The 21388-nt window shown below is 41.2% G+C and overlaps 1 protein-coding gene across 1 annotated transcript in view; it reads left to right on the forward strand.

Annotated features, from left to right (window-relative positions):
• malrd1 (MAM and LDL receptor class A domain containing 1) overlaps positions 1-21388 on the forward strand; it is a 90454-nt gene that overhangs the window by 31756 nt on the left and 37310 nt on the right. The window contains exons 16-20 of the mRNA XM_072686909.1: positions 895-1108; positions 1280-1527; positions 5362-5647; positions 17014-17259; positions 18050-18207. Of these exons, the coding sequence (XP_072543010.1) occupies positions 895-1108; positions 1280-1527; positions 5362-5647; positions 17014-17259; positions 18050-18207 (1152 nt within the window). The remainder of the gene's footprint in view (positions 1-894; positions 1109-1279; positions 1528-5361; positions 5648-17013; positions 17260-18049; positions 18208-21388) is intronic.

Raw genomic sequence — 21388 nt, forward strand, 5'->3', positions numbered from 1 at the left:
GGACTCCAGTCAAGGTGTAGAAACATCTCAAAGATGATAAAGAGAAATTGGAGGCCCCCAAAGCTAAATTTTAAAGAAAGTATTTTTAATAAGTTTACTAATACTAAAGTTTAGTACTAAATTTAATAAAGCTTAATACATTTTTAATAAAATCACTTTCTCATTATGGCATATTAGGTACAGATTGATGGGAAAACATGTTTTTTTTATTTTAGCACAATCCCTCAACATAACAAAATGTGAAAAAAGTGAAAGGGCACATTTTAGTGGACTCCCTGCTTTAACACACCCCCTGTAAAGGGCTTGTCCATGACCTGATTGGTTGAATCAGGTGTGTTGGGAGAAGGAAAGCACTAAAATGTGCAAGACAGGTGCCTTCAGGACCAGGGTTGAGAAACACTGCTTCATACTACGCTGTGCCCAAATGTCAGAGACACCAATCACATGCCTTTAGTAAGTGAAAATGAACTGTTCTTGAAAGTCGTAGTCATTCCAGCTCATCTGTTGGGACACAGAGGGGGATTTCGTTACAGCACCTGGGTGCCATGACAGCAAAATCTAGATGTTTGTCTTTCATGAGATTTAAAAAGTCGGGCTTTTGGTGTGGATCGGGTTTAAACTTTTGGCCTTAGGTAAGAAGGGAGGGAGAAAAACATGTAATGAAGCAAGAAGTCATGTTAAAAATGGTGAAACAGTGCAGGATGAATTCCATGTCCAGTCTATAACTATGTTACTGATTTTGCAGAATTATGTTTGTCAGACAAGGACTGAGCCTGGTTCTAGTCCCGGTCCTGAACTACACAGCATTCTGAATGCAAAAAAATATAGGATTTATCCTTGTCTAGAAAACCAACCCTAAGTGTATGCATTTGTGCATGTTTGTGTGTCTCTTAGGTGATCCTACGAGCTAAGCGAGGTGTTAGCTACATGGGTGACGTGGTGGTTGATGACGTTGCGTTTATAGACTGCTCCCCTCCCCACCTCTCTGGCCGTCCCTGTAAAAAGGATGAGTTTGCCTGTGCTAATGGCCACTGCATCCCCCAAGGCAACCTGTGTGACTTTATCGACCACTGTGGAGACGCCTCAGACGAGAACCATTACATCTGTAGTAAGACACGACACTCAAATGCGTTTACATATGTGTTTGCCTTTAGATTGTATTCTCTGCATTCTTTTTCAATTCTTCCCTGCATTTTATGTTCTTCATGTCATTTACCAACATTTACTTATTTACTATAGCTTAAGCAGATTTATGTGTGTGTGTTTCTGCCTTCTCCAGGGGGCTTTCTTGGCCAGTGCAACTTTGAATTTGACCTTTGTTCCTGGAAACAGCATAAGAGCGACAGCGTTGATTGGCTAATTAGAACAGGAAGAACTGCCGCTTTGGGTACCGGCCCCTCCACTGACCACACGCTGCGTAACTCTTCAGGACACTACCTGTACCTGGAGAGCTCCTTTCCTCGGGTAGCTGGAGACATGGCTCAAATCTCTGGACGGAAGTTCAGCCACCGCAGCAGAGACTGCAAGGTGAAAGGCTGTTTAACAGTTTACGATACTAACTGGTGGGGTAGAACTGAAATACTATATGTCCATTATATGTCCTGCTAGAGGTGTAGCATGCTCCTGTCATCTTGGTCGTTTGGCGTAAGGAGTTTGGGATAGCTGTCTTAATTGTCTTAATAAATTGTGCTGTAGACATTTTGGCTGATGTTTTCCCAACAACCTACTGCACACACAAGGGCAACTGTGGCCATAAGCTGCTTCTGTTTCTACTCAATTGTTCAATAACTCCTCTCATGTAACTTTTCAGAAGCATGATGGTAAATACGTTCAAGAGGAATCTAGTTGCAAACTGTGACCCTGCAAGATTAATAATCTTAGCAGAGTCGACTGTGCTAGAGAGTGTCAGACTCTTCTAGCGTTAGCATACATACGTGACTTTGGTTGGGTTGAAAATAAAAATAACCAGATACAGGATTTACAAGCCTATTACAACCCTGTTATTGTGCCTCAGAATGAAACACACTGAGTTTTATGGTGGGACCATTAAAAAGGGTCTTCTTTTATTAGCAGGCACTTACTGGAGACACGTAGCATAGCATATCAAAGCACAGCTTTGCTTTTAGCACTGCTTCTAAGTGTCCTCTCGACACTGTGCAGCTAAAGAGATTCTAGCACAGATCTTGCATCTTGCATCCCTGGATTTAGCTTCCTTGCTAGCCAGGTTTGAACTTCCCTTCCACGAACACTGGTATAGTTGTAATCACAAGGCCCGTTCACATAGAAACTTGTTTTCCTTTAACCAACAGTGTCTGGTGGTGACATGCTTCTTGTCTCAGAAAGCTGACCTCTTACCTTTTGACATAATGTGAATTTGACAGCTGTTCTTTACATTGTGTCAAAATGTCTTAATAAATGGACCGATAGAAACACTCCAAACTGATCAAGTCGTTTAACATGAACTTCCACGGAAAGTTAAGCTTTTTTGCCATGTTAAAAGTTAGGTGTCAGTGATGCTTTTCGACAGCTTTGACTAGGGCTAGCAATGCTTTGACTAGTGGAAAAAGTGTATGTGAATTTCGTGTGTGTAAAAAAAAAAGAGAAACAAATGAGTCCAGACTGTTATGTAAAAGTTTGGGGGGTCTAGAATTGGCCTGTTTCATAGCTTGAAATAGCATCTTTTGGTTATGCCAGATTTTCGGACACAACAAAATGTTTTTTTGTTTTGTTTTACAGTATAAACATTCAGCAAATACATCATCAAATGCTAATATGAAATATCAAAGTCAAATCTAAACATCTATCCTAGGCCTGTATTATATACAGTAAACTGCCAATACTACCACGGTGTGCTTAAGAATTAGAGCTGAATAGTATTGCAAAGCTACAGCAACTAATCGTATGTCAAGCATAGACTACTTTATGGCCAGTGTTAGGTAGTAAGGGTCTAGGTCTGAGACCAAGGGATAGATGAACAAACGAGTGATAGATATTGGGTGACTGGTAAGGTAAATGTGTGGACTGGCAGGGCATGCTGCTGTTTTGACAGTGGCTGACTCAAAGGAAAGGAGTATCAGGAGCTGTCTGTGTAATACTGGATCACATCAATCAGCCTCTGAGCCTGATCGCCCTTCTTACCTTCAGCACATAACACCTATCAATCATTCTGTCAGAGAGAGAGACACAGAAAGAAAAGGAGGGACATACATGTGTGTGATTGATATATATGTGTGATATATATACCAGTCACCCAATATCACTCGTTTGTTCATCTATCCCTTAGTCTCAGACCTAGACCCTTATTACCTAACACTGGCCATAAAGTAGTCTATGCTTGACATACTGTATATATACATATTGTGTGTGTATGCAATAAAATATGGAATTTGTCATGCTAGTAAAGTAAAGTACTGTTATTGTAATGCGTTTTTCAGGCTTGCTTGCATATATGTGTGTGTGTGTGTGTGTGTGTGTATGTGTGTTACATGTCTGTAGAAACAACTGCATGAATCGCTAGAGTCCCATCTAGCTTGACAGGCAGACATGCAGGCATCCATCAGCTTTTCATGCATCATGTGTGTAAGTGTGAGGTAGAGAGTAAACGAGACTGAGAGAGACTGAGAGAGAGAGAGAGAGAGAGAGAGAGAGAGAGAGAGAGAGAGAGACATGGACAATTAAAAGGATGATCAGCAGCTGCCTGCTTAATTTTTGTCCTCATATCCACCTACAGTACTAATCAGTCAGACACTGACTGAGGTAGCCAATTACAGAGACAGAGAGACACAGTGAAGATGGGGGAGTGAATGTATATAATAGTATTTTATCTGCAATAAGATGAAATGCCACCCTCACCCTAGCACCACATGGTGCTACCAGTGCTGGGAGGGTGAATGTTAGCATGTGCTTCCTCTGACACCTGACAACTGAACACAATGTCTGCATTCTGACGAATGCCAAGCTAACAGACACGGACAAGCTGGCTAGCATTGCAAGATGGAAGGAGAGGGTGGACCATCCTATCCACTGTGAAAGAGCAAAGCCATCCTTGACAGATTACGAAAAAACAAAATGCGTTTTAGGTTAAGCCGTTTCGAAGGTATTCTGTGATCAAGACTGTCCAAAAGTCACCTTGGAAAAGTGTGTGATTGTCTTGTGTGCTGTGCTGGATTTCTGGTCTTCTAAGTTTATATCCATGCATTGTTTTGGGTTAGCCACACTTGTAAACAGACACCCAGGCAGGGCAGCAAAATGGGTTCAATCTGGTCTTGTTGACTGTAAAATGTCCTGCAATCCACTTTCTGGTTAATTTTAGGACTATGACAGGCATTGGTTTGTTTTTTAAGGACGACATACTCATTGTTGACGTATTTACATGGGTTAAACAGTGTTTCTAATTAAATTTTTAAACTAGATCATCATCATTGCAGCCTAAAATTGAAATTTATTTGTAATACCTTGCTGGCAATATTATGTAGCATTGTAACCTTAAAATAACAGCTTCTACATCACTGTGATGTTCCACTGACGTGTGAAAGGGAGAATAGCGTCTCTGTCATTGCTACTCTGAGCTCCTGCACTATGTAACTTTGATAAATTGGGCTGGAAAATGCTCGTAAAACTGTGTATCGCTGCATAACCTGAGTCACATTTGTGTAAAATTCTGTAATGTGTCTCTACTGACTCAGCCCACTTGATTCTTTCACTTCAGTGAGGGTTCTGTATCCTGCAGCTTGTCCAGGAATGCATGTCCTTCAGTGGTGGGTCAAAGCGTGAACTCCACTTCCTGACTGTAGGTGGGAGACAAATTGAATGCAAGTGAAAACTGTTATGCTAAGCACAAGTTTCTCAGCTTACCTTTGCTGTTTGGACTGTGATGTTGAAGTCCTTTGACTTCAAGTCCTGCACCGATGAAATGATCGGTGAGGTCGTTAAGAAACCACAATTTATCCAAAGAACAGTCCTTGGCATCCTTGCTGAGTTTGTCTCGGTATGGTATCCTCTCACTTTAGCCTTCAGTTTTATTGCTTTCAGTGCTACCAAAGATTATAATAAAACATGTAACAATATCTTTAAAATGGCACTTCAGTGACGACAAATTAATTTAACAAACATGACCATCAAAGACCGCTAATCATAGGGCCAACACTTAGACAGTTGTACCATTTGGGAGCCTGACAGCTACTAATTCAGTTAAAATGATCAAAATATCGAAATAAATATACATCCACTAGCCTCGCCTCATCTGTTGCACAGTTAGTTTCTCAAACCCAAGGCATGAGTGTGTTAAGTGGAAAGGATGGCTAAAGTCTTCAGTGTTGTGATGCAATTTTCTGATGAAGTGATTTTTTTTCTTTATTGCAGATGATGTTTTACCTGCATATGTCTGGGGAGGTCTGTGGCACGCTGAGTGTGTATCTGACCACAAAGTCATCCAGCGTCCTCCTGCTTAACATCAGTGGGCATCAAGGCAACTATTGGATCAGGCAGGAGGTGTCCTTGTCTTTCAGCGAGCACTTTCAGGTCATGTTTGAGGGCACGGTGGGCCGAAACGGCAAAGGCTACATCTGCCTCGATGATATTGCGTTTTCACCTGGCTGTCTCCTTCACAACAATGTCAAGACAGGCATTCCCCCTTCTCCACCCTCTGGTATGCTCTTTGATCCAATTTTCCTGCTCACTTATAGATGCTCTATTTACTGAAATAATAAAAGCCTAATTACTTTACTTTTGGCTAAGGGCCAACCGGTACCAAGATTTGTTGGCTGATACCAATATGTATGTTTAACATACAGCTCTGGGGAAAATACCACTAAAATACCACTCATCAAATTCATTGATGATAATAGTATCTATGAGTATGATAGCCATTTCACTCCAGTCATTCCATCAAACAAAGCTCAGCTACTTAAATTTCTGTGCCATCAATGGCATAAATTTACCCAACAGCTGTGTGTCACCCAAAGACTGGTGAGAATAACATTCATTTTAGTGGGCCCTAGGCTCTTTAAAGGGTTTAAATATAACAACAAATAGGAAATCATCATAATTAATTAATATTTTGAATCCCTAAGCTATTTATGTTTTGTATGCGAGTGGCTACTCAATAGTGTCTAATCAAGAGAGTATATCAGACTACAAAAGGTTCAGAAACCATTTCTCGAGCATAGCTGGTTTATAGCGAGAGCCATTATTCATGGAACAATGGGGAATTTTCCCAGGAGTGGCTGGTTTGCCAAAATGTCCAAAAGGGCACCCTGGCAAATGAAGTTGGCAAAGATTCCAGTGCACTGTATGTCTCTCTAGCCTCAGCTAAGGTCAGTGTTCATGACTCTACAGCAAGAAAGAGACTGGGCAAAAGTCTATGCATGTATGGGAGAGCAGCAAGACAGAAAGCTCTGCTACCCAACAGAAACAGCAGTGCTTGTTTCACATTTGCAAACAGGCACCTGGACAATCCATATGCCTTTTAGGATGATGTTCTAAGGACAAACCAGTTAAAGTTATAGCATTTGTGATGGCAGAGGGCCCATTTATATCTAGGTTTATCTATCTTTATATCTAGGTTTATCTTTTGCAGTAGGAACACCATGCCAGCCTGAAAAACGTGCCATTATTTAAGAAACTATGAAATCTGTGTTAGACAGTTCCTGAGTAGATGTTATGAGCTACAACTAAGTTAGGATCAGATTATAAATTAAGACCGGAAATAAATGAATGAAGTTCAGAGTTCATAAGCAGATCATTCTCAAAAACCCTACCAATTTGTTCGTTGTGTTATTATGGCGTGACCTAATGAAGTCTGTAATTATTGATTCATTACTCTCAATCTTTTTGCCAATAGAGATAAACTGTAGGTTGTCAACATTGGACGACATTATCAGCCTATGGATATATATATATATATATATATATATATCAGACGCTCTCTACTTATGGTGCATCAGGCCTTTAATTCTTACAAAGAACAAGGGGTTATTATTTTTAGTTTGTTTTACTCAAAACAAGACCACAACAATACTTTGTCATCAAATTCCAATCATAATAAGCAAGTCTCTTATATTTCCAAACACAAATTGGCCTCTATTGTAAGTATGGGATCTGCACCTCTGACGAAATTCCTCGGCTTGTTTTGGATGAACAAATGGCATTTGTTTTCAGCAATTTTAACTGCTTCTTCAAAAGATTTAATCCTAAGGTCTTCTTCAATTTGCACAGACCAGAAAACTGGGCTTATGTACACTATATGGAGAAAGTATTGGGACACATGCTCCTTCATTGTTTCTTCTGAAATCAAGGGTATTATTGATCAAGAGTTTATTTGGCCTTTGTTGGAGTAACTCTCTTCACTGTCGTGGGAAGAAGCCTTTCTACTGTATTTTGGAGTACTGTTGTGAGGATATAATTGCATTCAGAGACTAGAGCTTTAGCGAGGTCAGGATGTTGGATGATCACCCCACCTCATCCCCAACTCCCCAGCTTATCCCAAAAGCATTGAATGTAGCACCATCTATTATTCCAGAGAACACAGCTCCACTGCTCCACAGGGCTTTATACCCCTCTAGCCCACATCTGGCATTATTAGGCATGGTGCCAATAAGTTGACATTCTATTCTAGTGGCAGTACTTCTCTACAAGGACTAGCGTTGTCAAGCTATGTGTGTACATTTGCGCATCCGTGTCAGAAAAGGGTGCAACTTAAACTAGCTGAACACGGTTATTATAAGGTGTGTCCACAAACATTTGGACATACAGTGTCTTTTGACCCCACAGAGTTACAGCACTGCGCTACTATTGCCCAGTTCAATTTGCCTGTCTATTACATTATTACTTTTCACCTCTGGCTTCCTCTTCCTATTCCACAGCACTCTCACATATCATTTTACTCTCTTCTCTCCGGATGTCTCCATTTTCATACTGGTACTGCATATCTTCATTCCAGACTGGACTACAGTAAAACGGCTCCAGCTGGTAATGCAGTCAAAACACAAATTCATATTTTGTCACAGTCACTTATTCTGTAACAGCTTCTCTCTCAATCTCCCTCTCTCTCTCTCTCTCTCTCTCTCTCTCTCTCTCTCTCTTTCTCGCTCTCTCTGCCTGGCCTCCCCTACTGCATTAAGTATTGATGGGTTGTCTTTAGTGAGTTTTGCCCTGGAGATGCATCTGTATTGCAGTGACTTGCTCTGCCAACATCTAAAGCAATAGTAAAGTGAACCCAGTGTGGACACTATATGTCTGGCCATTCATTTCCAATGGTCTATATGAAGAAATAAGATTTATTAGTATCAGAAAATTAAATGTTGTGAACAGGTATCTGTGGTTGGTTCGTTCATGCATTTGACTTTTTTCTGTGCAAATAAGGCAAACTTACATACAAAAAAAAATAAGTCGATTTTTTAACTTACTCATTCGTAACTGTCCCTAGCAATAGTGATGCTTCAAACACTAGGAGGGAAAAGGCTTAACACGTCTCCTCTCATACATGCAAAGCCAGCCACCACCTCTTTCCGAACTTCCAAGTTTGAGAAAAGCGTCGGGTCCCCAGCTATACCACACCAGCAAACAGGTGCCTGTGCCTGCCAAAATCACTTAAGACTGATGAAGGAAGAGAGAGCGCCATCTACCCACCCGGAGGGAGCACGGCCGCCGATAGCAAAGCAGCATGGCTTGAGATTCGAACTTGCGACCCCCGAGCCAACGCATTAGACCACTGAACCACTTTATTAAGCCCCCAGCCACCTTACATTTTTAAATACAACATGATAAACTGTTTTTAGCTTAGTTGTTCCATTAGTATTGTCTGCTTTGCTCGAGATACAGTGATTAAATACAGCAATTACAATTAATCTCCTAAGCCAGAAAGGCTTATTACACACTGAGGTGTATTACTCAGTAACTACAGGGACTTCTGTACTAACTGGAGGGGCTATTCTTGAGTAATAGAAGTTTGTAAAAACACTTTCGGCCTGTAATAACACTTTTCGGCCTACCAGCGGGCCACAGGCTGTTTAGGTGCCAATGAAAGTCAAGTAAGTTATTATTATAAAGATATCGGTCACACCTTGGGGTCAGCAAAATTAGCTGTGTGGAATATTATTAAGAACAAATAACGCACAGTTGAACTCATTGATCTCAAAGGGACTGGTGGGCCAAGGAAGTCCCCACCTCTTCTGAGAGTACTTGGGCGAATAGTGTAGAGTGGTCACCTTATTGACTTGTGTTTAGTAATGTCTAAGCTTAGAGGTATCTTTGACTGTTTAGCCTATTCAAACTAGCTGAGGTTATGCTTTGGGTAAATAGCAAAGCACTTTTGTAAGTCGCTCTGGATAAAAGCGTCTGCTAAATGCCTCAAATGTAAATGTAAGTCCTCCACTGCTGATGGCAGAGGAATCTTCACCGATACCAAAGTACGACAGCCCAGTGTGAATACAATGTGTTCAGCCTTTCTTTTTCAATAGCTCGTTCATATGAGGAAATAAGCTGGGAAATGTTATGATCAGAAAATGGAATGTTCTAAAGTGATATCTGTGGTTGGTTGGTCCAGTCACTTTGTTTTAAATACAGTATGATAAACTTTTATGAGTTATTCCATTCAAATTTTCTCTACCTGCTTGCAGTGACCCAGTGATTAAATGCAGCCATTACAATTAATCAGCCAGTCATCAGTTTTAGTCCATTGATTCCACTGGCAATGACTTCTCTTCGGCAGACACACACATCCCTCTGTGTCTGTCTTGTGTAAATTGCTGTACTCCTTCGGTTTCTACACAAAGCCAAGAGAGCCCTTGTGTGTCCCTTTAGTTATTTACACATCGGCTCCTCAGAGAGAGAGGGCGGAATGAGTGAGAGGGCAATGAAGAGAGAGGTGAGATGTTGAAAGTTATCGGCGCTGTTCTTATTGATTCCCAAGGCTGTGGGCGTGAGGGGAGGGAGCAAATGTTCCTGTTGTTCCAGGAACTTACCATTTATTTTTCTCAAGCGTATCAGTGTGTAACTCTGTGGGTTTGTCTGTGTGTGTTCTCTCCTATAAGACAAAGGCACTGTTAGAGTGAGTGGGAGTGTGTGTGTTTCTTGTCAGGCACCCCATCTGTGCATAAATGTGTGGATGGTATTTAGGCTTGAGCCGATTTGACGGTAGTATCGTGAATGCTAGGCAGTTTGCATCTATGATTGGTAATCAGTTTGAATGATTGAAATAGTAGTAAAATGTCTGTGGCTTTATGATGGATGGCAAGTCATCTCATGCATATCGTAGTCTGTGTTTTTATTAGTATTTATTCCATGTCTAAATCAGACTAATGTTGTATAACCTTAAGGAGGAGCGTGAAGTAGCAGTCCTGCTTGCTAAACAGGTAACAGGCCATGCTGCTGCTTTCCACACACAGGCCACCTGTCCTCACAAAACATGAACGAGGGCTAAAGTGATTATTATTATGTAGTTGCATAATCAATGAAACGGTGCCCTATTCACTATATAAGGCTCTAATTTGGGGTTCTGCCATTTTGTAGTGGTGTCCAAGAACATAGTGCTAATTTTTAGTGCACTGTAGCAATCCCACAATGCACCATAATATATAATATACAAACAGTGTACACTAAACGGACATGGGATACCCATAATCCATTGCGTTGTTTGGTTTGAATGTTCGCGTGCAGCTTCTCTGCGAAGGCCGACATCCAGACTGTTTCTGGTCTGGTTTGAGATTAGGATTAGGTTTTGGATTGAGGTCAAGGTAAGGACTAGGGCCAGGATGATAAACCTTAACCTCAATGCAAAACCTAATCCTAATCTCAATCCAAATCCTAATCTCAAACCAGACCAGAGTGCATCGTATAAACAGTCTGGATGTCGGCCTTCCTCAGAGAAGCCGCATATGAATAAAAGTCTCAAACAATCCTAATAGCCCATTCACTTCGCTTAGTTGGGGTCTATCCATCACTATTGCTGCTGTCAGGACTAGTTGCCAAATTAGCCATTAGCCGTAACACAGAGCCTAATTGCATCAAGGTTGGCAGTGTGAAAGTGAAGAAGTACATGAATACAGTTGTGTGCCAAATACTATCTAGATAAGCCTGATGAATGTTTGTGTCAGTGAATATAAGACAAGGTATATATATAACAGACTGTTCTATACACTGTTCCGTTTAAAAAAACAGTACCCTGCTGTTACATCAGGCACCATCTGCTTAATGACTGCTCCACAAAATAAATGACTATTAAGTTACTTTTCCATCTGGTACAGGAGCCTGGTCTGATGAAGGATGTCTGTAATTTGATGTAGGTACTCTAGGTACTTGCCAAGTCGCCTTGGTGATACACAGAAAACATCACTGTCAATGATCTACTGTAATTTCACGTGCATAGAATTTTGTAGAGCTTCATTAATTTCCTCCTTTCCTGCAAGGGAAAGCCTGTGCTAAACACACTATTGTTCATATTCTTTTTTGTTAGCGTTTCTTCTGTTTCTGTAGTATGAGACATACAGTGTATGTCCAAATATTAGTGGACACCCCTTCTAATCAAGGCATTCAGCTACTTTAAGTTGCACCCTTTGCTGACACAGATGTGCAAATGTGCTCACTCACACAGCTTGTCTGGTCCCTGTAGAGAAGTACTGCCAATAGAATAGGACTCTCTAAACATGAACCTGTTGACACCATGTTTAATACCAGGAGTGGGCTATAGGGGTATAAAGCCCCCCAGCACTCCACAGAGCTGTAGAGCAGTGGAACTGTGTTCTCTGGAATGATGGATGGTGCTCCGTCCAGTACTTTTGGGATGTGTTGAGGAGTTGGGGATGAGGTGGTTGGTGATCATCCAACATCTTGACCTTACTAACGCTCTTGTTGCTGTCTGCAATCAAATCCTCCAGCAATGCTCCTCCGAAATCTACTAGCTCTAATTCATATACTCACTATTTGTAAACAGGTTTAGATTTTCTAAATGTGTCATTTTAGATGGCATTCATAGCTACAAACATATGTGCACATATCCACATGGTCCTGCTGGGGGTATAAATGCATAATCATGACAGCCCTACAAAAATGCCCCACAAGGGCCTGTATGTGGCTCCAAATTTCAAGTCCCTTACTCTCCTAACTATATAATTTTAATTTTATTGTAGATATTCAAAAAATATTTTAAAAATGTATAGTATTTATACATTATTAGTTGTTCTAATTGCTGAACGTGGAGCATTAATATTAATAGCTAAATGATACGCCTGTAGGTTAAGCTCTTAATATGTACTGACATATTCTCATTTTCAACCACACATCTGCACTCTCAGGGTGTTTGAGGCCTCTTGGGTTTGATCAGCATCCTATCACACATTTGCAGTAGAGAGGCTTTGAGTTTTAATTACTCCCACGTTGTCCTGAAGCTATTAGAGCTGTGCTGCTGTGCCCCTCTCCGGAGATACACTGATGAAAGATAGCTTTCACACAGGCTACTGCTGTTCTCCTCATTTTTATCCTCCAGTCATTCAGTTCCAGCAGTCTGTCTTATTGTATTTGGTGTGCATGGTTGTGTAGTACGTATGCTACATGCCCAACAGAATTTTAACATTTAATTTAAACAGAACTGACAAATATCCACTGAAGCGTTAGCATAGTTTGATGGATTAGCCTGAATAATTTGAATACTTATTTGAGTATTTGTTGGTATAATTTGTTTCCCTATTTGGTATTCAAATCTAAATGATTGTAAATGTGTGAAATAACTTTAAAATTAATGAATATAGCTGTTTAATCATCATCATCATATATGCCACTGTTGGGCCCTTGAGCAAGGCCCTTCACTCTCTCTCTGCTCCCCAGGAACCACAGCGATGGCCACCCATGACTCCAGGCACAAGTGCTCACTGTGCTCAGTGTTTGCTCACTATTGTATATATATTTACCGCATGGATGGGTTAAAGGCGGAGGCAAAATTCCATCTGTGTGTCTGACACAAATGGTGAACATGGTTGTCTTCTCCTGTGTTTATGCCTAGCATCAATTTTGCCTTGTCTCAGCAGGAAAAAAAACCCTAAACTGCTACAATACCACAAAAAAAAGGATGTTGGTATATGAGGGAGACTCCATGTGTTGCACATTATACTAGGTCAAATAGAATCATACAGAAATCATTATTCTATGTTCTATTATTGTTCCTTGCAGCTGATTTCAGTCCATTCACTAATTCACTAATTATGCATTGTAGCCACCTATTGGATATATTTGAAGCTGTAGTGCTGAACATACTTAAAACAATGGTTAATAATGAAACAGTATGTTACTGTCATGATGCACACGGTCTGACAAGAATGGGTGAACACTCACAGGGGATGGACCAAGGCGAGAGAGTTTATTGATCACAATAAACCATAAACAAAACAGAAATGCAGCAACGATTACCAGAGATAAGGAGGAACAGAAACAACAACCATGACAACCAATACAGGGCAAACCAAAAGAACACACCTGGGGCTGGTGAGGCACTAGGGCTGTGCTAGCTGCCGGGGCTGAGCCAAGACCGCTACTCAGAAACATAAACTTCCAAGCCGAGCCTGGGAAAACTAAGAACTAGGACCTAAAGAGTAGCACTTGTCAGTTGCATTGAACTTACTAGACTTGAGAGCGTAAGGAGTCAGCCGCCAAACCTAGACGACTGATCCGGTCCGACGGTGAGGAGAGCTAACTGCTGAAACGAGCTGGAGAGTCGCTCACTCCCGGAGCTCCTGGACCCCAGCTCGCTGAACCTATGAAGCTGGGCGAGAGATCGCCACAGACCTGCAGTAGCTCCCTAATGGACCCTGAGACGAGAGCTGCCTAGCTAGTTAGCTTCCCCTGCTAAGCTAGCTAGGCTGAAAGCGTCCTCTGTACGAGGATGGACTCTACAGACTAGACCGATGAATCCTGAGTCTCTACCGTGAACTCCATAACCTGGGTGCATGTGGTGCACTAAGAGTAATTCTCGGCAACCAGCAGCTGACACTAGCCCTCCTTAAATACACCAGCCCACAGGTGTAACACATTAACCAAACAATGAACAGACACATGACAAACACAACCTAAAACCAAGATGGTGACGATGGGGGTCAACACAAGAGTCCTTTTCAACATAAAAGTCCAGGACTTTTAGAACTAAACATGACATGAACATGACAAGACTTTGGAGGGGGAGTTCTAGATTGCCTGTGAGCCGCGGCCCGAGACCGCCCGTGGGGCGAGCATGGCGGCGCGGGCGTGACAGTTACTGCCTTTAGGGATAGTTTTGAGAGTAAATTTGGAAGTACCAGAGAGTGTCTGAAGCCTGTAAAATGCTCAAATAAAAAGTTAACATTAGTATTGTAGGCTCATACAAATCTTTTGTTGGATGGTTAAAAACTATGGTTAACTAGTGAAAATTCGCATGACGGACCACTACAAACATTCAGAGTGTTCGACAGTGTTGGATAAAACCCATTTTAGGCTTTCAAAGACAATATCAATTAATGCTGATTATAAAAAACTCTTGGCCAATGAGACACTGAGGCAAGTCTAAAACTGTGCTCATTGAACAAATCTGATACCTGCACATCATGTAATGTTCTGTATAAATACTTCTTTATTTTTACATTCTTGGCCTCTGGTCTGCATCTCAGGCATAATGACCTATTTTGCAGGGGTTGGGAGGACTAGAGAACAAAACACAGATTATGGTGTTGAGAAAAAGATTCTTTCTGGCTTCTAGCTCTCTGCAGGAAGAAAGGATTAGAGGATTTATTCATTCATTTCTTCTGTGATTACAGAGACCTCCTCTCTTCCTCACGCCTCATCACCCCTTTAATGCCTAACAGCCCTGCAGGCGCGAACCTGCAGACACACACACACATACACACGCACACACAAGCATAAAGACACTGCAGATTTTAAAAATCCCATTGTACAAGGTTGCTGTGCAAATGGCAGAGACCACACTTCATCTTTTTAAATTTCTAGTCAAAATTCCCATTATACACAAACTGTATGTCTTCAGAGAAGATCAGACAATCCAAAATCCAAAAAAAAATGATACTGAGAGACCCCTAACAACCATGCAAGACCTGGTAGACCACCAAAACGCCCCCAACAAATAAACAGCACTTAAAGCTGTTTGAGAGAAAGGAGGAAATGAAGATCACTCTCACTTCAGATCTGAATAAGCATTCACAGGTGTTTCTGTCCTTTCTTCCACTGTGGAAGAAGACGACTCAACACTGTGGGTTTTAAAGGATGTGAAACTGATCAAGGATCTCTTACTAAGAAAAGACAACTGTGAAAACCAGCATTTGAAAGAGCATTTGATCAAATCAATCTGCTGAAGCAGCTGCTGGTCTCAGAACAATAGACTGACCAATCCAGACCTCAACATCGCAGATTGTGATTTATGATGACTTGGGTGTGAGATGCATAAAAATGTCTCTAAGCCTGAACTTTGAGGGTGTGGAAAAATCTTCCTGCAGATTTCAGTAGAACATCTAACAGCTCCTGAGTCAGAGGCTCAACAGCGTTAATAAAGGTAATGGGTGGAGGTATAAGATAGTCCTTTATTAGTCCCGCAGGTAGGCTGGGCTTCTGTGTTTTCTGTTCAGTTTGACCCCGTTTACACCTGGTGACTCTATGTAACTAGCATCTGGATTTACTCAGTTGTTTCAGTTGCACTGAAAGGGGTTTTAGATGTGGAATGTGTCTTGGAGAGGCGGATATGTTTACACTCTTATAACATGGGACTCAGTGTGTCTCAGATCACCTTCTAAAGTGGTTCAAGTGTTCAGATTTGTATCTGTTTAAATGCATATTGGGTTTGTTTACACTTGCATTGTTAAAGCCCCGTTACTCAAGACGCATGAAGAGACCTGGTGTAAACAGGGTCTTTCTCAATTACCAAATACTGGAAACATAACTGTTGTTACTGGAAATGTAATAAATGAAAGGTGGTTTCTGACGTTTGCACGGTCATGTATTGGTGCGTTTCTACTGGGTAGTGTGGTACAGCATGCTGCAGCTACTGATCCTACTGAATCCTCAACCAGGGTACCAAATAGTTGTGGGCTCTAATTTGAGCTCATAAAAGTATGTGGTGTTCTCTGCCTGATCAAGGTGTATAAAGCCACAAGCATTAAGCTGTGGAGCAGTGGACCTGTTTTCTCTAGAATGATGAATGGTGCTCCATCCAATACTTTTTGGGATGAGTTAGTTGTTCTCGTTGCTGAATGCAATCAGATCCTTACTGCAATGTTCCAAAATTCAGTAGAAAGCCTTCTTCCCTGGACAGTAGAGACAGCTACTCCAACAAAAGATGCATAAACTCTTTTAATCCCCTTGATTTCAGAATACAATGAATTAGCATGTGTCCCAATACTTTTGTCATTGTAGTGTATATGCAAGCTATTCACTTCTTAACTGAGTTTTTTAGACACAGATTGTTTTTAATGCTGTAGAAGTGTCCTGAGGTAAGCAGCCTTTGGCTAATGTTAACTACACAGCTAACTGCTCTTTGCATCCAGCCGATCTTACTTTTCATTCTAACCAATTACAAGCTAAATATGTTTGGTGTGCAATCTCTGCCGCAGGACCTTCAGGATCTTCAGTGTTGTCATACTTTGCAATGTTCAAACAACGGACGGACACAAATCTGTTGTCAAACACTTTCTCTTTCTCCAGTTTCAATCCTTTTTTTTTAGCTGATAAAGGGGAGAATTTTGTCTCTATAACCCCTAAATTTCCTTTAAGGGGTTATACTGGATTCTAGTATTAGCAGCTAGCACACAGCAGAAATGCACAGTGCTGATTCATAATCAAAGTGTTTAACCAGTCTGTGGGCTTCACTGTTTCTAGGTCCACTTAAATCAGCATAAGCAAAATCAGCATGGACACTAAGAGAAGGTATGATACAGGTGGCTTGGATGTAGAAATAGGAGATCTGCTCCGGAAGCTACAAAGCTGCTTGTTCATATGTTATTGGTTATTAATGGATATATGATGGTTATTTTTACACTATTTTTTTAGGCTTCTGTCCACTAGACCTGCTTCGCTGCGACAATGGTGGCTGCTACAAACCAGAGCAGTCTTGTGATTTTATTGATAACTGTGGGGATAACTCAGATGAGAAGGACTGCGGGACGTCCTGCTCGTTTGAAAACAGCCACTGTGGCTGGAAGACTTCTCCGATGGACAAGTTTAACTGGGTGTTGGGTACTGGCTCCGCCCATGGCATCAGACCGCCACATGATCACACTCTGATGAATGAAAGTGGTAAGAACATGAATTTGTAAACACGCCCACTGTACAGAGGCGGAGTTCTCTCATTAAACTTTCTCATTTATAATCAAGAGACTTCAAAACCAATGAAATCCATGTTTTTTTTTTTCATTTATAGGCTTGGATGCCATGATTAGAATAAGAATTAATCACAAATTATCATGGCATATGCTATTAATATATAATTAATAACAATGTTATTAATATTATATACATTTAAATGAAGGCTACTCACAGCCATTTCCCATCCTGGCTTTATTCGTTAAAATTTAAACTGGCAACGGTTTTGGTTACTGCGCCTTTAAGACAGATATTAGGTAAAGGAGTTTGGTTCCCATTGGCTGTCTTCCATTGTGCTTCATTTAAAGGCCACAGTCTTGACACACTCCCCACAACTGTCGTATGTGTGGGTGGTGCGAAACTGTGCTGAATAGGCGGAGACATGTAAATTAGTTAATGACATTAGAGAAAGAGTGAATTTTGAAAAAAATATCTGGTTGCCATGTGAACCATACCTCAAAAGAAGTATGCAAGGAAGCTAAAGTTTTGAAAGCATGCAAGGCCAAATAACAGGGTTGTAAACAGGCTTATGAAACTGCATCTGGTCATTTTTTGCTCCAACCAAAGTCACATACTTACCATTCATACATCAAACATATTTACTATGGTACCATTTAAGTGCATTAAAATGACAGTTAATGTAAATCTTAAATATCTCTCTCTCTCTCTCTCTCTCTCTCTCTCTCTCTCTCTGTCTCTCTCTCGCTGTCACACATTCTCTCAGGTCACTTTATGTACATGGCAGCCACTCCAGTAGGCTTAAGAGGGGATAAAGCTCATATAAGGAGTTCTGTGTGGAGGGAGTCCAGTGCTACCTGTAAACTGGCTTTCTGGTACTACATATCCCATAAGGCAACAGGAATAATCCGACTCTTCTTAAAGGTAATGGGCTTGATTGACATAATTTACAATGCACTGTGCATCTTGATTGCTGCCTTGCTTGCTTTTGGTTGCCCCTCTAGCCCAAGCTTGGCATCAGGCCATGGTGCCAAAGGTTCATGTTTATCTGCTCCAGAGAGTCCTATTCTATTGGCAATACTTCTCTAAAAGCACTAGACAAGCTGTGTGTATGTGCATTTGCACATCTGTGTCAGCAACAGGTGTTAAAGTACTCTATGTTGTATGTCTAGTACTGTATTGGTATGTATTCACTTTTAATTATTAGTTTACATGGAACGGCTGGTGGCAGACAGTGGGTCATTCAGTGTGAGTTACAGGCCAACATGCCTGCCCCCTGTTGCGTGTTGCTTAAGGGTCTTGTGGTCAGTCTTATGACATTGCTGCTCAGTTTTGGCCATCTGCGCAGAAGGTAATGTGATGCCAAAGTGGTCCTTGTGGTTTATCTGGTCTCTCATACACCAGAGCAGTCTTATACTACCATCTGGCCCTGCTCTGAGGAGGGAAGCTCCCCCAGACACTGTCTGTCTGTCTGTTTGTCTTTAATTGAGTGTGTGTGAGTGAGAAAGTGAGCTTCTGAGTGTGTGTGTGTGTGTGTGTGTAAGCATGTACCACATTTGTGTATGTGTGTGTGTGTCATACATAGTTCAGGTAGAAGTGTATGAGAGATAATTGCTGAATGGATTCCTTTACAAGATTGTGTCATTCTTTGTGACTATTCAGCACTTTTAATTAGACCTGCTGAAAGAAAAGATGACTGTCAGATTGTGTGCTTTGTGAAAGTGTAGCTGTGTGTGTGTGTGTGAGAGAGAGAGAGAGAGGGAGGGAGAGTTTGAGTGCTGTTCAGTGTAACTATGTGAATGTAAGTCAGTGAAGCGGAGAAGAGTCGGCATCTCTCCGAGACAAACCCTGCGAGACAATTATACAACCTAAAGTTGTCTGCCGTCTTCCTCTCCTTTTCTGCCTTTTTCTCTTTACTCTCTCTCTCTTTCTTCCTCTCTCTATTGTTTAAAGATTGTAGACGCCTGGGAAAATTATGCTCATTATCTGGGCAGTGTTTATTTGCACAGTAAAACATTAATATCAGAATATCATGGGAGTCTAGGATTATTTACAATCATCATCCAACACCTGGTTTGGTAAGTCAGTGCTTAATGGTGTTACATCAGCTGGTGATGAAATTGACCACTCCCACACCCTGGCTGGAGGCATTTCTCCAGGAGGAATATGGAACCAATCTTTGTTCTTTAGAACATACAGTACTGTATATCTAAAATGGGCAAGCATAAAGATCTGGACACTTTGAAAAGGGCCAAAAAGTGACGGCTAGATGACTAACTGGGTCAGAGCATCTCCAAAACATCAGGCAGGTTTTTTTTCTGGTATGCAGTGGTCAGTACCAACTAAAAGTGGTCCAAGAAAAGACAACCGGTGAACCGGCGACAGGGTCATGGTCACCTAAGGCTCACTGATGCGACCCATGTAGGCCCCAACTCACAACATCTGTCTGTCCATCCTATTTACCTTTTCTCTCTCTCGTTCTTATGTCTTTCACGTCACTATGGAGGAATTTTGGCCCACTCTTCTTTGCAGAATTGTTTTAGTTCTGCTGCATTGAATGGTTTTTGAGCATAAACTGCTTGTTTTACCTAAATTGTGTTTTTTTTGGAGCCATTCAGAAGTGGACTTGTGTGCTTTGGATCATTGTCTAGCCGCATAACCCAACTGCGCTTGAGCTTTAGGTCGTAAACTGTAGTGAGAAAATCCTCCTTTAGGATTTTGTGATAGAGAGCAGAATATATGATTCCATCATTTATAACAAATCATCCAGATCCTGCTGAAACCGCCACCATGTTTTTTTTGGTGGGCTTCAATGTTAGCTTTACGCCAGACTTAACAGGACCCATGTCTTCCAAAAAGTTCCACCTTCAACCCATCACTTAACAGAATATTATCCCAAAAGTCTTGGGGTTCATCTACATGTTTTTGGGAGATGGGAGATAAGCCGAGATAAGATCTGAAGTGAAGCCTGCATTTCTTTAGAAGTTGGATGAATTGTTGAGGCACTCTTGCTGAAATTTCGGTAGGCCGGTTACTCTTGAGAAGGTTCACCACTGTTACAAGTTTTCTTCATCTGTGGACAATAGGTCTGACTGGGGTTTGACCGCTGTTGTCTCAGAGCCTTAGCAATGACTCTGATATTTTCCAGACTGGTAGATTTCAATGACTTTGTTTCACATCTGTATCTTTTTAGAACATGGCATTATGTGCTGCTTTTTAAGACCTTCTAGCCTGCTTCTCAACACCAGACAGGTTCTGTTTAAGCGATGTTTAGATTCAGCTGATCTGGCAGTAATCATACCTGGGTGTGGCTCGTGAAATTGAACCCAACACTCAATTGAATTTGGTTAAGTGGTTGATTTAGATGATGTAGGCATTGAATAAATCTTCAGTAAATAGACTGATCATTTCTAAACTGCATTGTGTCTTTACTGATGTTGACTTTATCTTATATTAAAATGAGCTGGTTGACCTGAAACATTTAAATGTGACAAATACAGAAAAATAGAAGAAATTAGGAAGGGGGAAGGTTTCCGTCCCTGCCTCTATCTCTGTCCCCCCTCCTCCCTCTCTCTCTCTCTCTCTCTCTCTCTCTTTCTCTTCACACTGTCTCCCTGTTCTTTTGTCAGCACTTTATCTCATACATTAGAAGAGCCAAAGGTTTTATTTTCCCCTCCGTTCTTCTTCTATTTCACGCTATTTAGTTTCTAACACATAGGTGACAGTCTGATGTTGTCTGCCAGAAGCATTTTTTCCACTCTCCTTTTTCTCAGCCTATTGAATGAAAGATGGGAGTTTTCACAGTATAATACTCAAGATTGACTCTGATCCGATTTCTGCCTTGAGAATCTATCATATTAAACTGCACAGAGTGCCTGGCAGGGTTGCGTGTGTGTGTGCTTGCAGGTCTGTGAGCTCCATGTTATAAATGATTCTATTTAGCAGGTATTTTCATTGAGGTTTTAAACAGAATGGCAGCAAGTGTGTAAGTGCATGTGTGAAAGAAAAAGAGCGAGTAGCTGTTATTAAAGCTCAACCAGGGCAGCTGTGTATGATGAAAAGCTGTGAAATTAAAATCATGAAGAGAGAGTCAATTTAAGCAACA

Source organism: Salminus brasiliensis, chromosome 9, assembly GCF_030463535.1.
Source record: "Salminus brasiliensis chromosome 9, fSalBra1.hap2, whole genome shotgun sequence".
NCBI lineage: Eukaryota > Metazoa > Chordata > Actinopteri > Characiformes > Bryconidae > Salminus > Salminus brasiliensis.